Source organism: Anomalospiza imberbis, chromosome 4, assembly GCF_031753505.1.
Source record: "Anomalospiza imberbis isolate Cuckoo-Finch-1a 21T00152 chromosome 4, ASM3175350v1, whole genome shotgun sequence".
Classification (NCBI taxonomy): domain Eukaryota; kingdom Metazoa; phylum Chordata; class Aves; order Passeriformes; family Viduidae; genus Anomalospiza; species Anomalospiza imberbis.
This window is the reverse complement of record NC_089684.1, coordinates 39,417,365-39,440,886: the sequence shown is the minus strand read 5'-3', so window position 1 is coordinate 39,440,886 and position 23,522 is coordinate 39,417,365. Positions and strand designations below refer to the sequence as shown.

Genomic DNA, 23,522 nt, shown 5'->3' with positions numbered 1-23,522 from the left:
CCACTGAATTTCTAACTGAAATGCAAGGTTTAAGGTGTTGACTTTTGTAAAGCTGATTCATCGTTTAGGAAATACTAATAAAAAGCCCAAACTGGGCAAAAGCTGTGTAATACTTGGTAGAGGGGAAACCATGTTATCTTTTGAAGACAGATTGCTGATCCTTTTACTTCTGTGTATTCTGCATAAGCAGGACTAGGCAGCCTGAACAAACTGAAGGAAGTCAAACACAAGCCTGAGTGCTTGCATAAAGTAATAAAATAAACTGTACATAATTTGTACCTCAGTTGGCTTTTTATCAGCCAAATACTGCTGTTTGTAACATGGCTTTATGTTTTTCAAAGAACATTCTGTGGCTGTGCACAGAATCTTCCAACATGATGACATTAGGAAATTTCTGTAACTGATATTGAAAACAAACAAGATTAAAACAAAATAGGATCAAACTATTAGCTTTTCCTCCTGCTTCCTCTAAGTATTTGCTTTTTATGCTCTTACCATTCCTGCATCTCCTGATTGCTGAAGGATGGCATCTGTGTACAAAATGTGTTCTGATTTACTGGGCAAATTAAAAAAAATGCCCAATTCACTGGAAATGGAGAATGTTTGACTCTTTAGAACCTGCCCTCTTACACTGCTTTGGCTTAAAATTTAAGCTGGGTGTTTTAACTTACAGAAATTCCTGCACGTAGTGAATATATAAACAACAGCCAAGTGACTTGATGAGATTTGTAACAAATCAATTGACAATCAATTGACAAATCAATACAAACATCAACATTTCACCTTGGAAACTGACATTTTGTTTTGCAAACATCCATCTCAACACTTTTATCACTCTTTGCAAATAAGTCCTCAGAAATTCAAGAAAAGAAAAAAATGGTGCTAGGAAAAGCAGGTTAAAGCAGAAGTTTAGAGGCAGCAGGCTCAAGGTGGTAGTTCAGGGTAGATATTAGGGAATACTTTAAAATGATAATGATAATCTCATTTTAATTTATTGCCAATATCTAGTTTGTGTTAAAGTATTTGGTCTTTTGCTGCTGTCGTTACTCGCAAAGTAAACTTAGTTTTAAGGTTCCTGCTCTGTTGCTTTTGAAGAGTTTCTGGCAGTACATGATTTCTACATCTGCTGTCTTCCATGTTTTCCAAGGTTTCCTGCCTTTGAAAATGAGCTGTGGTAAAATGGGCTATGTGCTCTAATGGGTCACATTACTTAAACAGTTGTAGGAATTGTCTTTTTTTGTCAAGAAATGACAGTTTATGAAAATGACTGAGAAGCTTCAATAGTGTCTTCTGCAGTAAAACCAGAATTATTAATATGTAAATTAACATGGGAAAGGGATTGTAATATACCAATATAATAGCGTTAGGAGAAATGTTTCATCTTGTAGTTTTATCACTTAGATCCTGTAATATTGAGGGAAGTGTTATTGAGGCAGAACAGCTTTTTTCTTCTTTTTTTTTATTAACTAATGGTCTAATTACTGAAAGTCTTGTCCCTTTGGTGTAGAGGGCTATTTTAGTAAGAAAACAATTAGCAGGTGAAAGAACAATATAGGACAAGGAGAAAGGAACTCTTGACTGAAAGAATCACTGAAAGTAAAACTTCAGTAGTTACTTGTGTTTTTGAATACCTGAGAAATACCTTTCTGGAGAAGAACCTGGTATCTTTATGCTTGAGTTAACTAGACTTTTAAGTTATTTAATGCAATAGTTATAACAATAATAGCAACATTATGATCAAGGGTTTGATTTTTTCTCAAATCATTATGCAAATCCATTATGCTGCATTTAAAATTGCTTGAATTCATAGAGATCAATCTTGGTGTGTGGATTTTTACTCTTCATCTCTTCACTCTTTCCCTGCAGACCACCGAGGCTGATGGGTGAAGGTTTTGTTGTAATGCAGTCTAATGATGTTGATATCTATTACTATATGGATGAACCAGGTACAATCTGTTCAATACAAAGGTAGTTTTGTTTTTTTTTTAAAAGGTGAAAAATCTATATGCTAAGAGAGCTAATGGGATGTTTTGGAGCCAATAGAAGTGTCATAAATATTCTTTTGCTCTGACTGCCCTTGAAGTATTGTCTGAATCTTGAACAAAGACAACACATTTGGTAATGGTGTGTACAGGTGTAGGATAGGTGGTAGTTTTGGATCATTTTTGGTCATATTTCTTGGCCTTCCACTGGAAGTCTGTGTTGAATTGTGTCTTGATATTTACATACTGTAGTGCTCTCAAGTAAAACTGACATGAGGACGCTTTGTCTTGTGCTTAAGCAAACATTTCTCATCCTACTTCGAAGCACCTCCCTTTAATAATGTGTTTATTATTTTATGTAATACAGGTCTTGTACCAGAGGAGACAGAGGAAAGTAATGATGGAGAAGCCAGCAATGAAGACAGCAAATTACAGGACCTGCCACCATGCTGGGGTTTGGACATTGTGTGTGGAAAAGGGACAGACTTCAACTATGGGCCTTGGGCTGATAGGCAGAGGTATGACCATGATTTACAGCTTTCATCTTACTATCCAGTAATACTGAGAAGGCTTTCTCAAGTTTCAATTGTGTGATTGCTCAGACTTCTAATTTGTGTGTTTTAGGGCAGACCAAGCCTGAAAGAAGAGTCCTGCCACAATGGTTTAAGATTAGTAAATTCACTGGTGTTTATCTTGTTGGCCTTCCAAAGTTAGGATTACTCTCATTATTAAATCAATAGATTATGTTCCCTTTTTGTAAGCAAAGTATTTTTGCTGTTTATCAGGTAAAAGGTTTAACTTGTTAATTGGTGATCTTTAGATTTATCAAGCTCCTGTTAGCTAATATGGGAATAAACTGCATATTGATGAGGAAATTTTAGGGAAGCAGATATCTGGCTATGAAAATACTGAGGGAGGAATAATTTATCCTTGCTTAGCATAATCAGCTGCTTGATGTTATCTCCAAAGTATTTATTATCTAGCTATTTTAATACAAAATATTAGGCTAGAGTTGTATTGTTCTTCGCTTGGTCCTGGATGTTTTGCACATGAGCATTTCTGGTGAGGACAATAGGATTGTTTAGAGAGTGAAGGACTATTAAGCACAAGTGACATAATCAGTGCTTTCCCTCTTTTCCCCTGTTAATTACAGGCTGGTACTTGGCCTTCACTAATTCTCCTGTGAAACTGTTACGATTTCCTGTCTCTCAGGAGTGTGAGGATGGCAGCCCAAAGAGTAGTCATTAGATATGATAGTGCATTTAAGAGAAAATGTCGTTTTCTAGAACCCTTTGCTAGAAATACGAGGTCAGTGAATCATTGATGATACTTTTAGTACTCCAAAGAAAGCTTGCCCTATAATGGAATGCTTTTTATAATCTTAACTGGCTCAGTAGAAAGCAGTTTAGTGCAGAGGGCAGTTTGGTGCATAGAGCTCCTAGATACATACTAGGAACTTCTGCATCCTCCTGTGGATGGATCATGGAAGTTTGGAAACTTTTAAGCTGCTACAGCAGCCAGGTGCTGGGTGCAGGAAGGAATTCCACCTCCTTGAGACCAATGTAATCTCTGCTGTCTGTGCTTCATCACTCTGCCTTTCCTGTCAAGTATTTCATGGCACGTTCTGCTATAAATCTAGAAGTGTGGTTCCCATTCTGAGGTCCTGAAGTTTTGTATTTTCTTTATTTCTGGGCTTGCATCAATTATTTATGCACAAACTCAAGAATAAATAGATGACTTGCTGCTATACTTTTGTAATAGATTTTATAAACTAAGGATTAGAAATAAAAACAAAAATATTGTTTTCTGAATTAACTTGCAGACAAAAGCCATTCATTTTTAACTTCTTGCCATTGACACTTTTGGAGATTTCAATAATGAGTTGGAAGATGAAGTTGGAATGATGAAGATATTCAGTAAACATTCTTCCTTACCACATCCACTGGTTGTCTAAAGACTCAGCTAAGAGGAAGATATTTAAATGAACCAAGTAGATGCACAAATATACATATGTATTTTTTCTGAGAACAAAAAACAACTCTTCTTTTTCTTTTTTTTTTTTTTTTTTTAATTTCTTCTCCACTAGGGATTGCTTGTGGAAGTTTTTCTTCCCACCAGACTACCAAGTTATGAAAGTCTCAGAAATTGCTCAGCCTGGGAAACCAAGACAGATCCTTGCTTTTGAGCTGCGAATGAATATCATTGCAGATGCCACCATTGATTTGCTTTTCACCAAGAACAGGGTAAATAATGAAACTTTATCAAGAAATTAACTTGTTTGCTGTGGTTGCACTGTGCTTTTTGCTTAATCACAGTTTTACTTGTCTCAGGTCTTTATTACAGAACTATGGTTTTAAAAGCTGGGTGATTTTTATCTTAGTTTTTTATAATTATGAGCAAATCTTTCAAAGAGAAATGTATTCTTAGAGGCATTACTTTAAGGTTTATTTAAGCTTTAAAGGTACATCTTAAGCCATGACATCTCCTGCAGTCTTGGGGCTTCATGATCTGGGCATGTCTTGTGCAATCTTAAATTCTGATGAAGCTCACCATGATGATTGATAAAAAAGCAATTTCTTCTGATATTGAATGAAGAGATGACACTGAGGGGAACAAAACTTGTATGTGTAGGAATTGGGATTTTTCTTCTCCTTGTTGCTGCTCTTCTAAATGGGGTACAGCATCACTTCATTGTACCACTGTTTTGTTCTTTGTGGGGGGACTGAAAGGGTTAGAATTATAGTGTTAGACATGTACATTAGTCTGTCCTCCCAGGCCTTGGATCAGAGTATTTTATGCTGTTTCTCTAACTGGACTTCAGTCAGCATTTGTTAAACCTAAAAAAGGTGTTATTTTGTACCAATATGTATTGATAGTTCATTAGTGATTTTTCTGAAGGCAAGAAAGACTTTATTCATCAGGTGCTTTAGTCCAGGTGTGGATAATGACAGCCAGAGGCATAAGTAAACCTAGAAATCATGTTTGGACTGTTTTCCTTTCTTGCAATGCAGGAAACGAACGCTGTACATGTAAATGTTGGTGCAGGATCCTATTTGGAAATAAATATTCCCATGACAGTGGGTGAAAATGGTGAGTTAAGGCTAAGCCTGATTTGTTTCCCTACTGTTTTTCCTGAACAGTTATCTTAATTCCTGTGTGTGTCAATGTTTTTTAGTGTTTTTCCTTCATAATCTTGATGTATATTCCTAAGGAAAGGAACAAAAATTACTTCATTGTACAGTTCACTGCAAGATATTAAGGCAAATATCCATCAGGGTACTTCTTGGTAGTGGACTGCTGAAGTCACTGGTAAAAATTGTTTAAATATTGGTATAACTCTTCTATCTGAATGAGCATTTGGTAACTTTTGTTTGCCAGGCTATTCACCTACAATTAAAGGGCAGCTCCTCCACGTGGATGCCACCAGCAGCATGCAGTACAGGACTCTCTTGGAAGCAGAAATGCTGGCTGTAAGTGTGCATTAATAAGCCCAAAGCTTCAGTCTCTAGAGGATTTTTAATAAAGAACATATTCATTTTTCTGTGGAGCAGTCTTTAGTTTCTTAATGCAGGAACATACCTTTTTAATGTGTTTTGCAAGACCTTAATATATAAGGAGTTTATATATACTGACATAATTGTGCATGTGTGTTACTTTTAGTGACTTAAAAAGCACTAACTTGGTGTGTAAATTATGTATTTACAAGTATTACCTTATTTACTATGTAACCACGTGTCCATACAGGCTTTGCCTTAATGATTACACTCACTAGCTCTGCTAAAGGATATGTGTGCACAAGTACTCAAAAGCACTCAACTGTGCTTGAACTACTTGAGACAGATTTAATACTGCATTATTCTTTTGTTTGCCTAATATTTCACTTCTGCAGTACTGCAATTGTGTAGATTACCCTTCTTATGGGTTTTTAAATTATCTTATTTGAGTGATTTTTTTTAATGTTTGAATTTGAACAATATATCAATGGTTGAAAAATAACCTCTTTTGGGGGATTTTCTTTTGTTGTATTGTGAAAAGTGATGTTTTTGATGAAAACTTTGCATTTAAAATTGCTTTGTACATCTACAGCAGCAGATGTATCTGAAACTCATACTCTACCTTTCCAAATAAATGAATACACTAACACTTGACCTTCAAATACAGAAGGAGAGACAGAGATTAAATTATTAAGGAACTGGAAGTACCTTCTGTTCATCCCAGCAGGAAAACAGTTTTAATTATTCAGCAGGGTACATATGTGAAAACTGCTGAGAGACAGGGTCAGGCATTGTCATCTTTTCAGGTAATCCTGATGCTTTAATGTCTTGTTCACAGTTCCATATCAATGCCAGCTATCCCCGGATATGGAACATGCCGCAGACGTGGCAGTGCGAGCTGGAGGTTTATAAAGCAACCTATCATTTCATCTTTGCTCAGAAGAGCTTCTTTGCAGGTAACCTCTTTGCTAAATAAGTTACATGTCAAATAGTCTTTCTTCGACATTTCTTTTCAAATTTTGCTGAATTGTGCAAGGTCAAGTTCTCTGTTTTCATGTATGTAAGGCAACAAATCGTTTCTGAGGACAAAGTTCCTGATGCCTATGGAATGTCCAACTATATAATAGTCTTACATTTGAGTAGAAGTACAAATAATTTAATTTTATAACATCTAAATGAATTTGATCTGCAGTTAAGTGATCTGAAATTTATTTCTTACTAGAACTCTTATCACGGCTGCTGATTTGCTTAATATTTGTCACCCATGATATTGATTTCTCCTGGTATGTCTCTTTGCTTGGCTCATTTTCAACTACCTGGGCTTTGGACTGTGTACCTGTGGCTGACAGATGATGAGGAAAAGTAATTTGCTCCTTAGGAATCTGGCTGTGAGGAAGAAGGCAATGCAAGGTGGTACAGCACCACCCAACTGTTGCTGGAAGCTCCAGCTGCAGTAATGGAAAGAATACAGCCCCATCACTGTGGTGCTGCCTGGGCTAATTAGCCCTGCTGGGAGGAAGGTTTAATTAGTGCAGGCAGGGTGCCATGCTAATAAAGTTATCCCCTGAGTGAGGCCAGAGCCATTGTCTGGGTAGTGCCACAGTGCCCAGTGTAACCTGCTGCCATGGTCAGAGCAAAAATCAACTTCTCCAACACAAAAATCCTAAGGAGTCACTCACCTGATAGCTACTAACTCACTTTTTATTACTTGGTGTGGGTCCAGATTTGATCCAAGACTGGTCCAGTGACAGCGCACCTGATATTTTTTCGTTTGTTCCATATATGTGGAACTTCAAAGTCATGTTCCATCAGTTTGAAATGATCTGGGCAGCAAATCAGCACAACTGGATTGACTGTTCCACCAAACAACAGGAGAATGGTGAGATCACTTTTTTTATTTGAAGAAGCAGCATATACAACAAAAATCATCACCGGAATACAGTGTATACAAATGTATATAGAGAGAAAGTACTAGAATTCCCCCAAAACCTTGCTGGGTAAAGAAAAGCACCAAGATATTAGAGTTATTTTTATTGTTTGCCTGCAATTTCCTTGTGCTCAGTACAGTGTCTTTCTAGAAAGAACAAGCTGTAGGTAGTAAATACTTTCAGAATAATTACAGTAATTTATTATTCCAAGTACAGTGTAGTTAAATAGTAATATTCTGTGTCATGACTTGTTCAGTATCTTTTAATTACTTCTATCTGTATGTTTGATATTTTGTGTAAGAACAAAATAGGGAGTAATTTTGACAAATTTATTTGTATTTCCTTTTCCCTCCCAGTTTATCTAGCAGCTTGTGGAGAAACTCTGAACATTGTTTTTTCTCTACCTTTCACTGACTTTGTTCCAACCACATGCAATACTAGATTCTCCTTAAGGGTAAGATCTTTTGTCTTGTAAATGTGAGACTCTTTCCTGAAAGAAAAATAGTCTTTTTCACTTTCAGTTCATAGAATTTTTCTTTAAGTAACCCAGAGGAAAATTATTTCAGTTTCCTTGTGTGAAACATTTAATCATAGGCTGTTTTAATTTATATATACATATATACACAAACATGAAAATATTTCTGAGAAACACAAACATGCATATGCTTCACACATAAATATAGATACACATTTAATATGTATATTATATATACTTAAATTGTGCGTCTCTGTGTGTGTTTTATCACTTGGAATTTTGTTCCCCTTTTTTTATGTCATGGGAAAATCTAATGTGTGTTCAAAGATAGAATCAAATACTGTACTGGCTATCCCCAAACGGTTTTGGAAAGCCATGATCTAGATTTTTAAGAGGTTCTGTAGCATAAATAATGATCACAAAGTGTTTTTAACAGATGCAGATAATTCTTTGAATTATTGTACTTTTTGTCTTCCTTAAAAGAAAAGCTGTCTACTGCTGCTAAAAATAAAAAAAACTAGTTGATGGTGATGTAGCTAATTTGGTATAATTTGATAGCAAAGAAATCAATGTTTTATAGGTTTCTTTCTTTTTAAAGTGTGATTTAGTTGAGATGTGGAGTAAGCTTGTTTTAGTTATTTAATTTCTGCAGTAGAAGAACAGTGATCACTAAAAGCTGTCCAGTGTTTTATAGACTACTCTGGTTATGTGCAAGTTATTGGACTTGTAAGCCTTCAGAACTGTAGAGCTCTTGGGATTGCACTGCAACTTGCTGGGAAACAGATTTCTTGACTAATTATGCCCGTAAAATAAAGATGATGGCACATACGAACATGAAAATAGTGTGAGCATTGTGCATAAAGTGAATGTAAATTAACTTTCCCGTTGCTGATATTTGATTTTTAGGGAGAAGATGTTGATCTTCATTTGTATCTGCCCGATTGCCATCCTAGTAAATATTCCCTTTTTATGCTGGTAAAGGATTGTCAGCCCAATAAAATAAGTCCTGAGTCTTGTATTTCTGCGGAATGTCAAAGTGGTCAGAAAACGGGCAAACCCAAATGGAGGAACATTACTCAAGAAGAGTGAGTTTTACTGAGATATTTAGATACATGTTTGTATCTTTATGTTGACTTTTCTTATTTTTTTATTTTGTTTGTGATTCATGAACTTTTGAGGTTGCTTTAAAGATACTTAAAAAAAGTATTGTGCTTGAAATAAAAGTGTGCTATTTCCTTTTGAAAGGGCTGGATGGGTTGAATGCTGGACAGTCCCAAGTGTTGTGTTTACAATTGACTACTCCTGGCACCCAATTTATCCTCAGAAGGCAGATGAGCAGTTAAAGCAATCCTGTAAGTGTCACTACCTTTTCTTTGTTAGCATGGTTCATTTGGGAAGCTGCTGGGACTTTGGATCACACTGCTTCCACCTGCAGAGACAAACTTGGAACTGAATTGCTGTTTTATGTTTCAGGGGAATGTGTTGATCATTAGAATGCATTGATTAAAACCTGACAGGATTCCATGCTGCTGCATTTCAGGATGTGTCCCAGTTCCTTGTGTAAAAAAGAGGATACTGTCTGCAGTTCACTTCTCCTTGTCCTTATCAAAGTGGATCTCTTAAATGGGTTGTTGAACAAGATAAAATATCACTTGGTATATTAAACATCAGTATATTAAATAGGAAGTACAATAATTTTGGCCATATCATGTTCCTTACGTTTTCTAAGTTTTTTTGACTTTTGGATTTTGTGATCTCATCTTATGATTTAAATGTTTAAATACATCATATATGAGATATAATAATACTTCCTTCCCTTTATGGATATCAAACTGCAATTTCATTGTTCACTGTTAAAGTGAACCATCAGAAATGAGTGTTGGACTGGTCAGTCAAATTCTAGTGTCTAAGAATTTATTTTAACTTAACTGTCTAAATGTTTCTAGGTAACTAACATCCTATAAGTATGTGCTTCCAAAAAAAATTTATAAACACAGAGATTAAAGTAAGTTAATTTAAATGCACAGGGAGGTATGCTGGAAGTTATGGGGTTACATAAAAGTCTTTCAGGCTGAGATTCTAGAAGCAGACCTGGAGGAGAGATGTTAGAATAATGAGGGCTAATTTGAAAGGGCCACAATCAGCAGGTGTTAGAAGACATGCTGGATGGCATTTTTGGGGTTGGGTTCCAACAATTCACATCTAAAAGAACTCTAATTTGTGAGGATGAAGCAGAAAAGGTGAGATTGGTTTTGCAGATGCTCATTAAGTGCTCTTGTGAGACTGTCAGCTTGCGTCATATGTGCATCCCTCACATTCTGAGAACATTTCCTCGTATTTGGAGCAATTGAAACCTGCATTTGCAAGTTTATACATACATAGGTAAATAATCTGCAGCTTCCTCCAGTGATTAATTCAGCAGTCCACCTCACTCTACTCCCTGGTGCTGATAGAATGTATCTGTTGCAGTAGCAACATCAGTATTTTATTTTGCGTCAGTCCGTCAGACTCTGAGAAATATGTTGCATTACAAAAGCTGTAGTTTCTATAAAAAGTGGTCATCTCACTGCAGCATTTGGCTGATGCATAACTCATAAGATGGTGACTGAGCAAGGACTGTAGACAATAATGGGGAGTTCAAGCCTTGGAGGTTTCTGGCTGCAGGTGTCTGTAGTTCTGTATGTGCCAGTTCTTCCCGTTAAATTGGCACATGAAATCTTCCTCCAGCTGGAGCATCAATTTTTGATGGTTTTCTCATGGAGTTCTCTACTCCCCAGCAATCAATTCACTTCCCCAAAGTACTTCCAGTTACTCATTACATTCTCATTGCCTTTCCTCACTTAAGAAAGACAGTTTTTGAGCTCTCTGGTTCTTAAGTCCAACTAGAAAGAAGGGATCGGAAATAGGATTTGAATTTCCAAACTACTTTGTGACTAGAGTAATTGAGTTGTTGGAGACAAAATTTTGGTCTACCGGAGCTACTAGTTCAGAATAGATGTTTAGTACAGCTTTGCACTTTGCATGTTTATTCTCTCTTGTTTGTCCTGCAGTAGCTGTGTGGCTGTGGGAAATCTGCTCTGCTGAAATGAAAGCATGTCTCTGCTTAACTTCAAAAGCAAGATAAATACGCTGAATACTTTTTTTTCAGAACTTCAGGGATTGTTTTTCTCTTGCATAATTAACATTGACTAAAATAGTCAATATTTTCTTGTCTTCCCATGGTTACTCAAGATGAAAACCTGTTCTGTAGCATAGACACGCTAATGTAATCATACAAGTTAGGTGCCAAAAGTTGTATATTTAATACACATTCCTCTTGGCTGAACTTTGTCCAACAGAGGCCTAAGTTGTAATCAAAATCTATTTTCTACTCTTCTTTTGCTCCCAAGTGTCAGAAATGGAAGAAACCATGTTGTCTGTGCTAAGGCCATCGCAGAAAACCAGCGACAGTGTGATTTCATCTCCCACAGCTTCCACCCGCCTTCCCCTTGACCCCTCGGAGCTGCCCCCAGATAAGCTCCATGTGGAGCTGGAACTCTCCCCAGATTCCCAGATAACCCTGTATGGACCCTTGCTCAAAGCCTTTCTCTCCATAAAGGTAGGCAGAGGAGCACGACTTGTAAAATTCATGGGTAGCCACTTGTAGGAAAGGGAAAGAATTCGTTTTGAAATGGAAAATTCAAATTCTGAAGGACATTTGAATTTGGATCAAAACTTTTGGTAGGCACTAGTTCTAGTTGAGAATTGCTTTGGTGATCTGGTATAGCTGGGATGAATTTTATTGTCACAGGTTTATGAGAAGACTTTTTCTTTCAAGAAATACTGCATGTTCTGGACATGTGCAGAAAATTTCTTCTTTCAGTTTTCCACTAGTAAAATAGAAAAGTATTCCATGATTATGACTAGAGCTTATCTAAACTCCAATTTTAATGCCAAGTTATACCAGAACCCATGTTTTTGGTGCATTTTAAGTTCTGCTGTGTGTTGTTTTTCTTAGCTAGATTCCATGACATTCCTGGAGTTAGGATCATGGAGGGTACTGGGGAAGGACATGAGAGAGTAAGCTTAATTTAAAAGGCTTCTTCAGTAAATATTGGAGAAGGATTATGCATCCTTTTCTTGGCATTAATCCATTATGCTTTAGAATGTGTGTTTGGTTTTTTTGCTGTCTTGTCTTCCATGACTGATTTTTTTTTTTTTTTTTTTTTTTTTTTTGGGTGTCTAAGTTTAATTCCTTCCCATCTCGCTAACCCTCCCTTGTGGTGACAAAAGCCAAGGCAGTTTAATGTGTCAATTCTGTTTGACAAACAGCAAAATGCTTGGGGTTTGGTTGATTTTTGTGGTTGGTTTTTTTTTTTTTTTTTTTTTTTTTTTTTTGTGTGTGTGTGTGGTTTTGGGTTTGTCTTTTTTGGTGGGTTTTTGCTGGTTTGTTTTTCTCTGAACATCTGTTTCAACCTGTGCAGATAGGCTAAGTTAATGCTTCTGGAGGCTGGTGTTTTGGAACAGAGGTTGAGGAATTTTCTGAGACAGGTGATCAATATAAGGACTCACTGAAACAGTAATTTTCATGAATTTCCGTCAAGTATAGCACGTAAGCAAGGAGTAGCAGAAAATACTGTTTTGTAGAGTATAGGACTTGAAAATATGCTCATTATTTTTTCATGTTGTTGATAAAATAAATAGGATTAAAATTAGGCCAGTACTGCATCTTGAAGACTTGATTTCTCCTGGTACAGAGCAAATGAAGCCATGTTTGAATTGTTTATTGAACCCTCTTTTTGAATCCCATAAATTCATGAGGGAGTTGTGGCTTTTCAAGCAAAGCAGCACCATTTCAGTACTTTTTGCCTCTGGAGATAAATGCAAACAGTGCTATGTTAGATCCCTGATTCTGTAATGATTTCATTTTTAGGTGCAGATTTCTCACGTGAAATTTAGCTTTTCTATTCTAATTCTCAAGAGAATTTTTGATTAATAGCTTGTTTATGAAAATGTGCATTTATTGCTCTTTTTAGCATTTTTGTGACATTGTTTAGAACTTTTAGTCCAGCTGTGCTGGGATCATCTCTTGCAAGATTTCTAGGAGGTTTTTTTTTTTTAATGTTTGTTTTCCTGAGTTGTGGTTGTTTTCAGTTTGTTTTCATTGATCTTTTTTTAATACATAGTGTAGAGATCCCTGGACACACATTGTCCGTGCAGCTTTGTTAAGCCTTCTGATCTTGGGAGGTAGTTTTTTGGTGTAGCACACCCTGCTAAGGGTTTACTGTCTGGAAATGAATGGTTTATAGGTCCTGGTATTCACAGCAGGAGTTGTCAGGAGTGAGTTACTGGAGCACCGACCACCCTCTGCTGGGTCTGCCTTATTAAAAATCACTGGAAGAAAATTCTTGAGAGTTTAGCTTTTCTTTTAAGGGAGAAGATGTGATAGATTGCCAGAAACCTGATGGATTTTCTGTTTCCCAGTAGAATTTGGCAGTGTTACTTTGGCCTTAGATAATTGAAGAGTATTTGCTTAGACACAAGGTGGCTTTTAGCTCTTACCCGAGCAAGAAATGTTTATGACCTAGTATTTTAGAAGCATGCTTAAGACTTTTGAGCCTGCTGAAAAAAAGGTTCAGAAAGTTGGATGGGGCTGACTTCCTGCAGGATGTGTTTTGTGTTCTTACTCTGTTATGCATCTTTAAAAGCACAAAGTCTGTTTAAAAGTGTCAGTAATAATATTTCAGTTAGTTCTGTTGCATGTGTCTCAATACCAGTAGTGTGAGAACTACTGAGCTGCCTTAATTTTCTGCAAAGCACAATGCCTAAATTTGTGCACTTAAACTATCCAGTTTTCATAAAATAAAAGTATCTATGTTCCTTTAGCTGTAGGTTATAACTATGCCACTTATTTTAGGGAGGATTAAAACCAGAAAATTTGATTTGTATTTCAATTCATTGCCTTCATGTTTTTCATTTGTTTTCCATATGAAAACAACATAACAATTCTTTTTTCATAACAATTATTTTTTCTAGGAAAATTATTTTGGGGAAGATGACATGTACACTGATTTTGAAGAGGTTATTTCAAGCCCTGTTTTGTCCCTGTCAACATCCTCAAGCTCTGGCTGGACAGCTGTAGGAGTGGAAAATGACAGAAAAGAAAATGAAATTTCAGTCAAGCCTGTTCACCCTCTTACTTTACGCCCATGGGATATCACTGTGCTTGTTAATTTGTACAAAGTGCATGGGAGATTGCCAGTGGTAAGTACTTTATAATAATAAAAGAATTTGCTTCATGTAATTTATTTTTTAGTTTCATAATCTGGAACCACATTTAACTGCCTGGAACATTTAGTTGCTGTGGTGCTTACCAAGATGTAAGTGTACATACCAAAATATGTAGATACTCTCTGCTGAAACTTGTCTATCTAAACAACTTTGAGACAGGATTTATTTTGCTTATCTGTGAGGCAGAACTGGATAATTTTTTAATATGTTTGTTATTCCCAGAACTTGATTTGTGTGATATTTTTGATTGACCATTACAATTTCTCTGCTGATTAGCAAATTTGCCTTAAAATGGTGCAATCTGCTCTATGCTCCTGAGTTCTGAGGGAACCCCGGAATAAAAAATCCAGATAGAACATTGGGTTCACCCAAATCTTTTTGAATTGTTGTTTATTGTTGTCAAAAGGTTCTTGAAGTTGCACAGGCTTCTTCTTGAGTATCCACTGAGAGGAAAATTGGCATACTTCCCGCTCACAGGTTTGCGCCTGATAGTAAAGTTTCAGCCATGTTATGTACTTTTAGGTTCTGAAACAGGTGTGTATATCTTTTATTTCAGCATTGCAGTCCAGATGGTCCAGACTGCCCTACAGCTTTCTTGGAGAGGCTGTGTTTCGAGATGAAGAAAGGGTTTAGAGAAACAATGCTTCAGCTTGTATTGTCTCCAGTGAATCTGTTTCTGAATGACAATTATCAGGTAGTCAATCAGTGTTTGTGTGGCTGGATTGTGGAAATCGTGTTGATTTTAAAATTGAATTCTATTTTGGCAGAAATTTCCCTGCTGTGCAAAGGTTTTATTAGGGCTTGTGAATCATAACAAAAATCTGATGAGTATAAAAATCTTTTATTTTTGTCCAAATTTTTTTGTCAGTAAAATAAATAGGATTAAATTAGGCTAGTGTTGCATCTTGTTCCAATTGCCTTTCACTTCCTTGTCCTTGGCAGCGCCCTGCAGTGGACGAGGTGCTCCGGGAGGGTCACATCAGCTTGTCGGGCCTGCAGCTCCGTGCCCATGCCATGTTTTCTGCAGAAGGGCTGCCCCTGGGAAGTGACACTTTGGAATATGCCTGGCTGATAGATGTGCAGGCTGGAAGCCTCACAGCCAAAGTGACAGCACCACAGGTACCGGCTAGAAACCAATCTGAAGTACTGAAGTATTACCCTTCTTCCTTCTAGAGCTGGCGCAGCGTGGATTTCTGGAAAGCGCGTGATCTGTGCCATAAGTAACCTTTACTTTATAGCTTTAAAATGTAATAATTGCTGTAAAGGGACAGGAGATGCCAAATGAGCCATTGTCAGAGTGATGTTTTAAAGTAACAGGCAAATGAGATCATTTGTGGGAGTGTAGTATGAACAGGTCTCAGGAGTAGCTGCTCACTGCATAAATTCTGCTCCTTGTTCCCACTGGAACATCGTTTGCTTTCCCAGTATTGCACTTTGTTAGGTCAGTCTTAGCACTAACCCCTTTTAATTTTGCCATTTATGTTACATTTGTCTTTCCACCTAGGTGAATGACTCCAAGTATACAACAGGCAGATCACTTTGATTTATTTCTTCTGTAGTCTGCCAGATCTTTAAAGAAGGGTTGCTTTGCCAGTGTATTCTGAGGCACAAGAAAAGTACATACATTCTATTTAGTAGTTAGTATTTGTTTTAATTATTTTTTTTTTAAGACACTCCTGCATCTTGTTCCTCTAAAAATTGGTATTATTTTCTAGGATTAAGCACATATTTAATTGGGAGACTTCAGCAGCAAATAAAATAATGCATACAAACAAGTTCAGTAAATCTAAAGAATAATTGTTTTCTTGCTGCATATAGAGACATTTGTGGTGGTACTTCCCAAAATGCTGCCACTGATTTAGATGATCTGTAGGATTTGCTCCACTGCTCTATGGTTCAAAATTAAACTTTTTTGATTCAGAGTACTCCAAGGTTAACAAACATTTCTTAAGGTTTAATGGAACTGGAGGATTTTCTTCCCTTATAAAGCCATTCTCAACTGTATGCAATTGTATTTTTTTTAGTTGTCAGCACTTGAATTTGCTCTTTCAGGTTTATTGGCTTTTTTCCTTCCATAGTGTGATGTATTGCAAGAATTTGTGATGGGACTACACTGAACGGAGGAGGAGAGATTTTGTGCAGGACAGTCATAGCTGGATTAAATTCCATTCAAATTACTGCTGATTTTAAGTACCCTTTCCTTTGGCAAGGCAAAGAAAACCCATTTCCCTCTCATAACAGAGACAGACGGTCATGAATCATTTCCTTTATGAGCGAGCTAACTCTATAAAAGACTTAAATCAACAATAGGCTAATTACTAGGTCTAGCAAGAATCAGCAGTGTTTTGTTGAGCCACTTTCCTCCCGTGCTATCTAAATGTAACTTTGTTGCTTTTATAGAAGCAAATCTGACATTTAAATTATGAATGGTAATGAAGTACCTTAAGCTATTCTTCGCGATAAAGTTGGGGGAGCTCTGCCTTAACAATGAAGTTCTCAGCTGACTGCAAGAGCAAAAGCTGCTGCCTTTTATTAAGAAATAATTTAGAAAAAGTTTTAATGTCCCCATACTTTTCCATGAAAAAGCAGACTTTCATGTCTTGCATGCAAGAATAAAAATCAGCCTTGAGTAGCAAGAAGGTGCTGCAGCTAGGAGGGTGTGCTGAAGCCTCCTGCTCACATCCCAGCCCTTGGGGTTGTTCTCTGTTCTCCATGGAACACCACAAGTCCATCTCGTATGGGTGGTGATGGACAATGTGCTGTTGTTTGCTTACAGCTCGCCTGTCTTCTGGAATGGGGGCAGACCTTTGTGTTCCACGTGGTGTGCCGGGAGTTTGAGCTGGAGAGGCCCAAATCCGTAATCCTGTGTCAGCATGGCATCGATCGCCGCTTTTGTGACCCAAAGGTACCTTTTCATCCATCCCTGCTGCTCACTGGACATGCACAGGTTCTCTGGAGCACTTCAGAAATCCACCCTTAATGTTACCAGAACATAAATAAAAGGACCAGCCCAAATTGATCTCCTAATAGATGCTTATATGTTTTTTCCTTTATTCTTTCTTTTCCCTTTTCCTTCAGACGAACTCTGTGCCTGGACCATGCCCAACATCGGATGACTTAAAGTACACGATGACACGCTTAGCCATGGATGGAGCAGATCTTTATGTGGTAGAACATGGCTGTGCCACCAATATCAAGGTAAAAATATTTTTCTTAACTGCAATTAAAATGCTTTGTCAGTAGAGATATTTGTATTTTTTGATAGAATACCTACCTGAATTGATGGCTTGCTTGCATACAATGGTTTAAGCAGAATTTCTAAAACTTTAGGTGATAAAAAGTCATGATGGACTGGGCCAGGAGTAGATCAGTTTGGCTTCTATTTAATAATTCCATTAATTATGTTGGCAAATGGTAAGGAGGGGTATATGTCTCCCAAAATAAAAGTGGAAGCTGCAGATTTGGTGTGAATTAATTTTGAACACCCTGGGCAATATATATTGCAGTGTTTGTACCTGAGAGTTGATAAGAACTTGTGCTACGAATTAATAATTCAGCAAATGGAAATGATTGATACGGATCATGTACAAGTCCGTGCTGGATAACTCGCAATCCTCTTGTGTGAATTTACATGTATCTTTGGTAGAGAAGGGAGAAGTGTTTGTGCTACTGCCTGACTGAATCCTCTGTTCAAAAAGGGCTGTGCAGAGAAGAGCTGATATCCTCTCCATTATCTTACTGCACAGGAAAAAAAAATCAATAATTTACTCAGTGTAGCAAAATACAAGTTTAGACACAGCTGAGTTATGGTAACAACAGCAAAGAAGAAAACCACCATGCTGACAAATTGAGTAGTAATTGTGCTGTTAGTTAATAAATGCAGTTTTAAATGGTAGACTTAAAAGTTTTGGACACAGCTTCACATTGCGAGGAAGAATCTAACTAAAGGGCACTGGTAATTATTTTAAACATTTTTTTAATTATGTGATATCTCATAATTTGAATGGCTTGCTGCCCTGTGGCAGTAAAAAATATGTTTGAGCCTCCAAATTCTTTTGAATCCAATATTAGAAAGTGCCATCATAAATATTAACAGTGTCTGCAGGCATAAATATGAATGGCAGTATTTTCAAAGGCAGCTTAATAGCCTGAACCACTCTAGAAGATTATATCCTGAATGTGTTTCATTCAAATTAAAAAAAAAAAAAGGTTTCTTTTATAATCTGTGACGGAGATGAGAAGCAATAATTTAATATTAACCCTGTGGGTAGCTCTTCCATGGCTGGTTTGTCTTTCAGCTTTTCTTGGTTTAGAGATGGGAAACGCCATCTGAAATTTCAGGTGCTTCATGGTGATATTTTGGAGAGGACTCAAGCTGTGCAGGAAACGTGATCCAATGTCTTCAGATTATGTGAAATTTAAAGAATAAACAAGTTTGAAAGTTTCCGATTTTTTGGGGTTTAGATGACAGTGAAGAAGTTAATTATTTAAATTTTTAAAAGTTTCATGACAGCGTCTGTTGACAGTTGTTTTCTGTTTTGATCTCTTTACAAAAGGATACTTATAAGTTTTTTTTTTTTTGTTATGTAAAAAGTGGCTGAGATTAATTTCTAAGCTTGCCTTCTTTCGTGTGTGTGCTGACTTGCAAATACTACTGCTTCCCCAGAGGGAATTTTACTGAGATCTTTTTGGGCTGTAGTTTGGGATGTGTTAAATGGTTTAAGGCCACTCTTCTTTGCTTCACTGACAAACAGTCAGAGTTCCTGTTTAAATCCTATTTCCAGATGGGTGCCATACGCATTGCAAACTGCAACCTCCACAACCAGTCTGTCGGGGAAGGCATCAGCGCTGCCATCCAGGACCTGCAGCTCAGGCAATACGTCGAGCAGGTGAACTGCAGAACTGGCCTCCAGCCAATACTGAGGAGGGCATACTGGCTGGAAGCTGGCTCTGTCAACCTGGGCCTCATCACTGCTGACATTGCTTTAGCTGCAGATCATCCTTCTAAACACGAGGTGCAGAGGCATTTCTTGGAAACGCACGATAACAGAACCAAGAGGTGAGCGATGCGGTCGAGGGAGGTGCATTTGAGAGGAATATTTGTTTATCTTGCTTTCACTGATCTTCAATGTGGTCATGGTGTTGTTGTGTTTTCTGCTCTTCTTCCTTTTGTAGGTTGTGGTTTTTGTGGCCTGATGATAATTTGAGAAATAAGAGAAGCAAGAACAAGTGTGGCTGTCTCGGTGGTTGTCGATTCTTCGGTGGCACCTTAACGGGGCTGGATTTTTTCAAACTTGAAGAACTGACACCTTCAAGCAGCTCTGCTTTCTCAAGCACAAGTGCAGAATCTGATATGTTTTATGGGCAGTCCTTACTGCAGCCAGGAGAATGGATAATTACAAAGGAGATTTCTAAAATTTTAGATGGTGAGGATGCAATGTACTGTATTTTTACTGTATTTTGCCCAAAAGTATAAATTCTTAACGTTTTGCTATTTGTAGTGTTTATGAATCTGATTAATAAAGTATAACTGCTTGTGCTCTAGTGGTCTGACCCCTTCTAAGAGCAGGTAGAGCTTGAGCAAGCTTTCATATGCTGCATTTTTATATTAACATGCTCCTCCTTGCTGAGTAAAAAGGAGATTTTTGACTTGTTCTACTTATATAGAAAGTAGCCAGCTGAGACAATCTGATGTTTTACTGATGTGATTTTATTAATTTTTGTCAGGACAACATGCTAGTATGTGCATGCATTTCAGAACTAGGGCTTTTATTTAATAATGATTTTTATTTCAGTAGGCAGGGAAGAGTCCACTGCAGTTGTGTTATCAGATATTCAGTTTTTCTTTTCTTTCCCTGATCTTAGGTAAAGCAAATGGTGTCAAAAGAAAAGATTGGGACTGCAGATCTGTGGGGATAGAAGTGGAAAGGAAAGCACAACACCTGAGCCTCCAAGTGCCGCTGCGCTCCCACAGCTCCTCCTCCTCTTCAGAGGAAACAAGCAGCTCCAGTGCTGCCCTGCCCTTGCTTGCAGGGGAGAAGGACAGCCCCTTATCCACTGCTGAGGATCACCTGGGACAGAAGGAGTTCCTGCCCAGTGCAAAAAGGGAAGATGCTCATGGAAGGTTAGTAGTCTTGTCCAGGTAGGCATATAATTCAACTCTTGAATGCTCTAAGACGTAAGAAAAGCCTTTGACTTAGCTATTTTTCAAGTGTTAACGATGCTGCTGAACTGTGTTTCCTAGTTGGAATGTGATTTGGACCTCTAATAGGGGATGGTTACCTGAGCAAGGTAGAAAATCCAGCATGTAAAGATACCCGCATTCGCTGTTGAATGTGTGGTTTTACATCCTTTGTATGTAGACAAGTGGCAAAGTTCAGTATGTAACCAGCATTATGAAAATAATAGCTATGCTAATAGAGAGTCACCGAATCACTGGTGCATTTGACAGCTGCTACAGTGCAGGAAGAGAAGCATTAGTAATGAAATAAGCAAGTGAAGTGTTTATTTCTGTTCCCAGTGTCACGGTGGAGGGTGCAGAGGGCCGGCCTGCATCACCTGGCCCCCAGGAGAGGCCTGTGGGCCAGTCCCCCATGAGGTCCCCCCTGAAGAGACAAGCGTCAGTGTGCTCCACGCGGCTGGGCAGCACCAAGAGCCTGACAGCAGCGTTCTACGGGGACAAGCAGCCTGTCCCCGTGGGAGTGCAGTTCAGCAGCGACGTGTCCCGCAGCGATGAGAACGTCCTGGACTCCCCAAAGCAGAGGAGGAGCTTTGGCTCTTTCCCCTACACGCCGTCAGCAGATTCAAACTCGTTCCACCAGTACCGCTCCATGGATTCCAGTATGTCCATGGCGGATAGCGAGGCTTATTTTTCAGCTGCAGAAGAGTTTGAGCCAATAAGCAGTGATGAAGGTCCAGGAACCTATCCAGGGAGGAAGAAGAGAAAAAAGCAAGCTCAGAAAGCTGAATACAGTAGGGGGTCTATTTATCACAGTGTGGAAGGACCCTTAACAAGCACAATCCATAGAGAAATCAGTCAAGATATGAAAACATTGCCAATTAAGACTCATCCTTCCCAGGCTTCATTTGTTTCAGCTCTGGGAGGAGATGATGAGCACGTTGACAACATGTACGTCCTGGACTCTGAGAAGACTGTGGAACGTGAGCAAATCACTTCCCAGCAGCCTGTAATGGCATGTTACCAAAACTACCTGACACAGTTCCAGGTGACCAACTGGTCAGTAAAGCATCCAACTAACAAAAGAACTTCCAAATCCTCATTGCATCGCCCTTTAGACCTTGACACACCAACGAGTGAGGAAAGTTCCTCCTCTTTTGAGCAACTCTCTGTCCCAACTTTTAAGGTATGGAAGATGGAGGAGTAGGGAAAGGAGTAAGAATTCAAAATAACTTAAAATGGCTTAGTACCAGTTGTGTGAATAAGCTACAAGAAACTTGAAATTTCTTTGGTTTTAGTTAAACCTTGAGTTTCTGACTTCAGATCATGGGTCTGAGTGGCTGTAAAGTTGTGGGCAGAAAAAGAGTTAGAATTCTGTGGATGTGTGTTCTGAATTGTTGTTGCACTTAAAAATGCTGTCTGTTGAATGATATGCGGCTGGAGGACATTTGTGAGTTTTGTTTAAAATACATTATACAGAACTGCAGTGGCAGTACATTTAATACTGGTAAAGTATAATTCAGGCTCTCAGTGCTTTGTTCCAAAACTAAATTGCAACTTAGATTTAGGAAATTATTTTTTTAAGTGACCTGAGCATACATGCTTAAGGAAGGAGCTGAACTGAAATATATGAAAAAAATTGGACATGACTTGATATAAAACAGGTGTTTGAGCTCTGGAATTGAATTTGTTATTTTGCAGAAAAGGTTTGTGTTGATGCAAACCTTATGTAGATTAGTATTTGAAGGGGTTTTTTAAAAGCAATAAATCAATGTTTATGTAAAAGCAGTGTAATCTGATTTTTCAAGGAATTTAAAAAGCAAACCTAGGAGTTCCTATATCCTATATTGGAGAATCTGTTTCTAAGAGTTCTTTTAAGAAAAACAGCTTTAAGGGGAATTTCTAAAGATCCCTTGGTTGGGGTTTTTATCATTTATGGAAGGAATGTAATAAACTTCTTTGCACTTTTATCTTAGATTGTTAAACAGGGTCTCACAGCTAATTCATTACTGGACAGAGGCATGCAGCTTACAGGATCAACGTCAAAGTAAGTTGGACACATAATGTATGCTACATTATTAGCTTATTTTTCAAGAATAGGATTGATCCTGATACTCTTCTGAAATATTTTGGCTCCCACTAGCCCTTTCAAAATTTGATTTACAGCAGTATTTTTTAGTACCAGATCTACTTCAGAACAGGTCATTTTATTATGAAATATTTGGGTTTGGTCAAACAGAACGTACACAGTGCAAGCATTAAATTATTTCACCTGTACGTTTTCAAGACTACGAATGGTGATTTAATTGAGATGAATTTGGAGGTGCTAATGACAAGCGTCCATTTCATTGCCAGAAGTTTAACTTGAATTTAGAGAGGGCCTTACCCCAGGATTGTATTTTTGTACTTTCTAAGATGTACAGTAGAAGAAACCTGCCGTTATGTGGATTTTATTAAGAGTTAAAATGATACCAGAACATTTTTGTATTTGTTTTTACAAAGCCTGATCATTGATGTGTGTTTAACTTGTTTAGCACACCTTACACTCCCTTGGACAAGAAGTCTGCAGAGAATACAGATGATGAAACAATAACAGAGGAATGGACGATGGATCACCCGGTCTTCCAGACACGGACAACGGCAATTGTGGAAGTAAAAGGAACTGTAGATGTAGTTCTGACTCCTCTTGTAGCAGAGGCACTGGATAGGTAATTTCATTTTGATAGTACTAAAAATTGTCTAAAATCACAGCTGTTCCGTTCAGCAAAGGCTTGGCTAAAACGATTGAATAGCGTGGCCTGGTGCCCACCGGATGTCATTCTGCATTTCCTATATGGTGGCTGGAAGAATGGGAAGTGCCCTTTGTGTCTGTCAGTGCTTGTTTTTTCTGTGTAGTGTTAATTACATGTGGCTGGTGGTGTGCCATGTGAAATTGGGAGTCTCAGTGGTCTCCTGTGGCTGTTTTCCCCTCGCAGGTACATTGAGGCCATGGTGCACTGTGCCAGCTCCCGGCACCCAGCAGCAATCGTGGATGACCTGCACTGCAAAGTCCTGAGGGATGCTGTGCAGAACAGCAAGACCAGCTTCTCAGAAAATGTGAGGAAGGAACAAGGAAATCCACATTGATTTGAGAGAATGCTCTTTTCTTTATCTTACATAGAAAGTGTTTTAACTGAATTTAGTGTTTTGAGATAT

The 23,522-nt window shown here is 38.0% G+C and overlaps 1 protein-coding gene across 10 annotated transcripts in view; it reads left to right on the top strand.

Annotated features, from left to right (window-relative positions):
- The window catches only part of BLTP1 (bridge-like lipid transfer protein family member 1), an 86,866-nt gene that overhangs the window by 18,458 nt on the left and 44,886 nt on the right, over positions 1–23,522 (top strand). For all 10 annotated transcript variants that reach the window (XM_068187940.1, XM_068187941.1, XM_068187946.1 and 7 more), the window contains exons 9-31: positions 1,867–1,946; positions 2,350–2,500; positions 4,069–4,225; positions 4,994–5,072; positions 5,361–5,452; positions 6,315–6,432; positions 7,200–7,355; positions 7,761–7,858; positions 8,786–8,964; positions 9,125–9,231; positions 11,269–11,477; positions 13,895–14,122; positions 14,706–14,843; positions 15,092–15,268; positions 16,926–17,054; positions 17,228–17,347; positions 18,934–19,208; positions 19,325–19,575; positions 20,015–20,273; positions 20,670–21,513; positions 22,304–22,374; positions 22,862–23,035; positions 23,303–23,423. In XM_068187940.1, the coding sequence (XP_068044041.1) occupies positions 1,867–1,946; positions 2,350–2,500; positions 4,069–4,225; positions 4,994–5,072; positions 5,361–5,452; positions 6,315–6,432; positions 7,200–7,355; positions 7,761–7,858; positions 8,786–8,964; positions 9,125–9,231; positions 11,269–11,477; positions 13,895–14,122; positions 14,706–14,843; positions 15,092–15,268; positions 16,926–17,054; positions 17,228–17,347; positions 18,934–19,208; positions 19,325–19,575; positions 20,015–20,273; positions 20,670–21,513; positions 22,304–22,374; positions 22,862–23,035; positions 23,303–23,423 (4,213 nt within the window). The remainder of the gene's footprint in view (positions 1–1,866; positions 1,947–2,349; positions 2,501–4,068; positions 4,226–4,993; positions 5,073–5,360; positions 5,453–6,314; positions 6,433–7,199; positions 7,356–7,760; positions 7,859–8,785; positions 8,965–9,124; positions 9,232–11,268; positions 11,478–13,894; positions 14,123–14,705; positions 14,844–15,091; positions 15,269–16,925; positions 17,055–17,227; positions 17,348–18,933; positions 19,209–19,324; positions 19,576–20,014; positions 20,274–20,669; positions 21,514–22,303; positions 22,375–22,861; positions 23,036–23,302; positions 23,424–23,522) is intronic.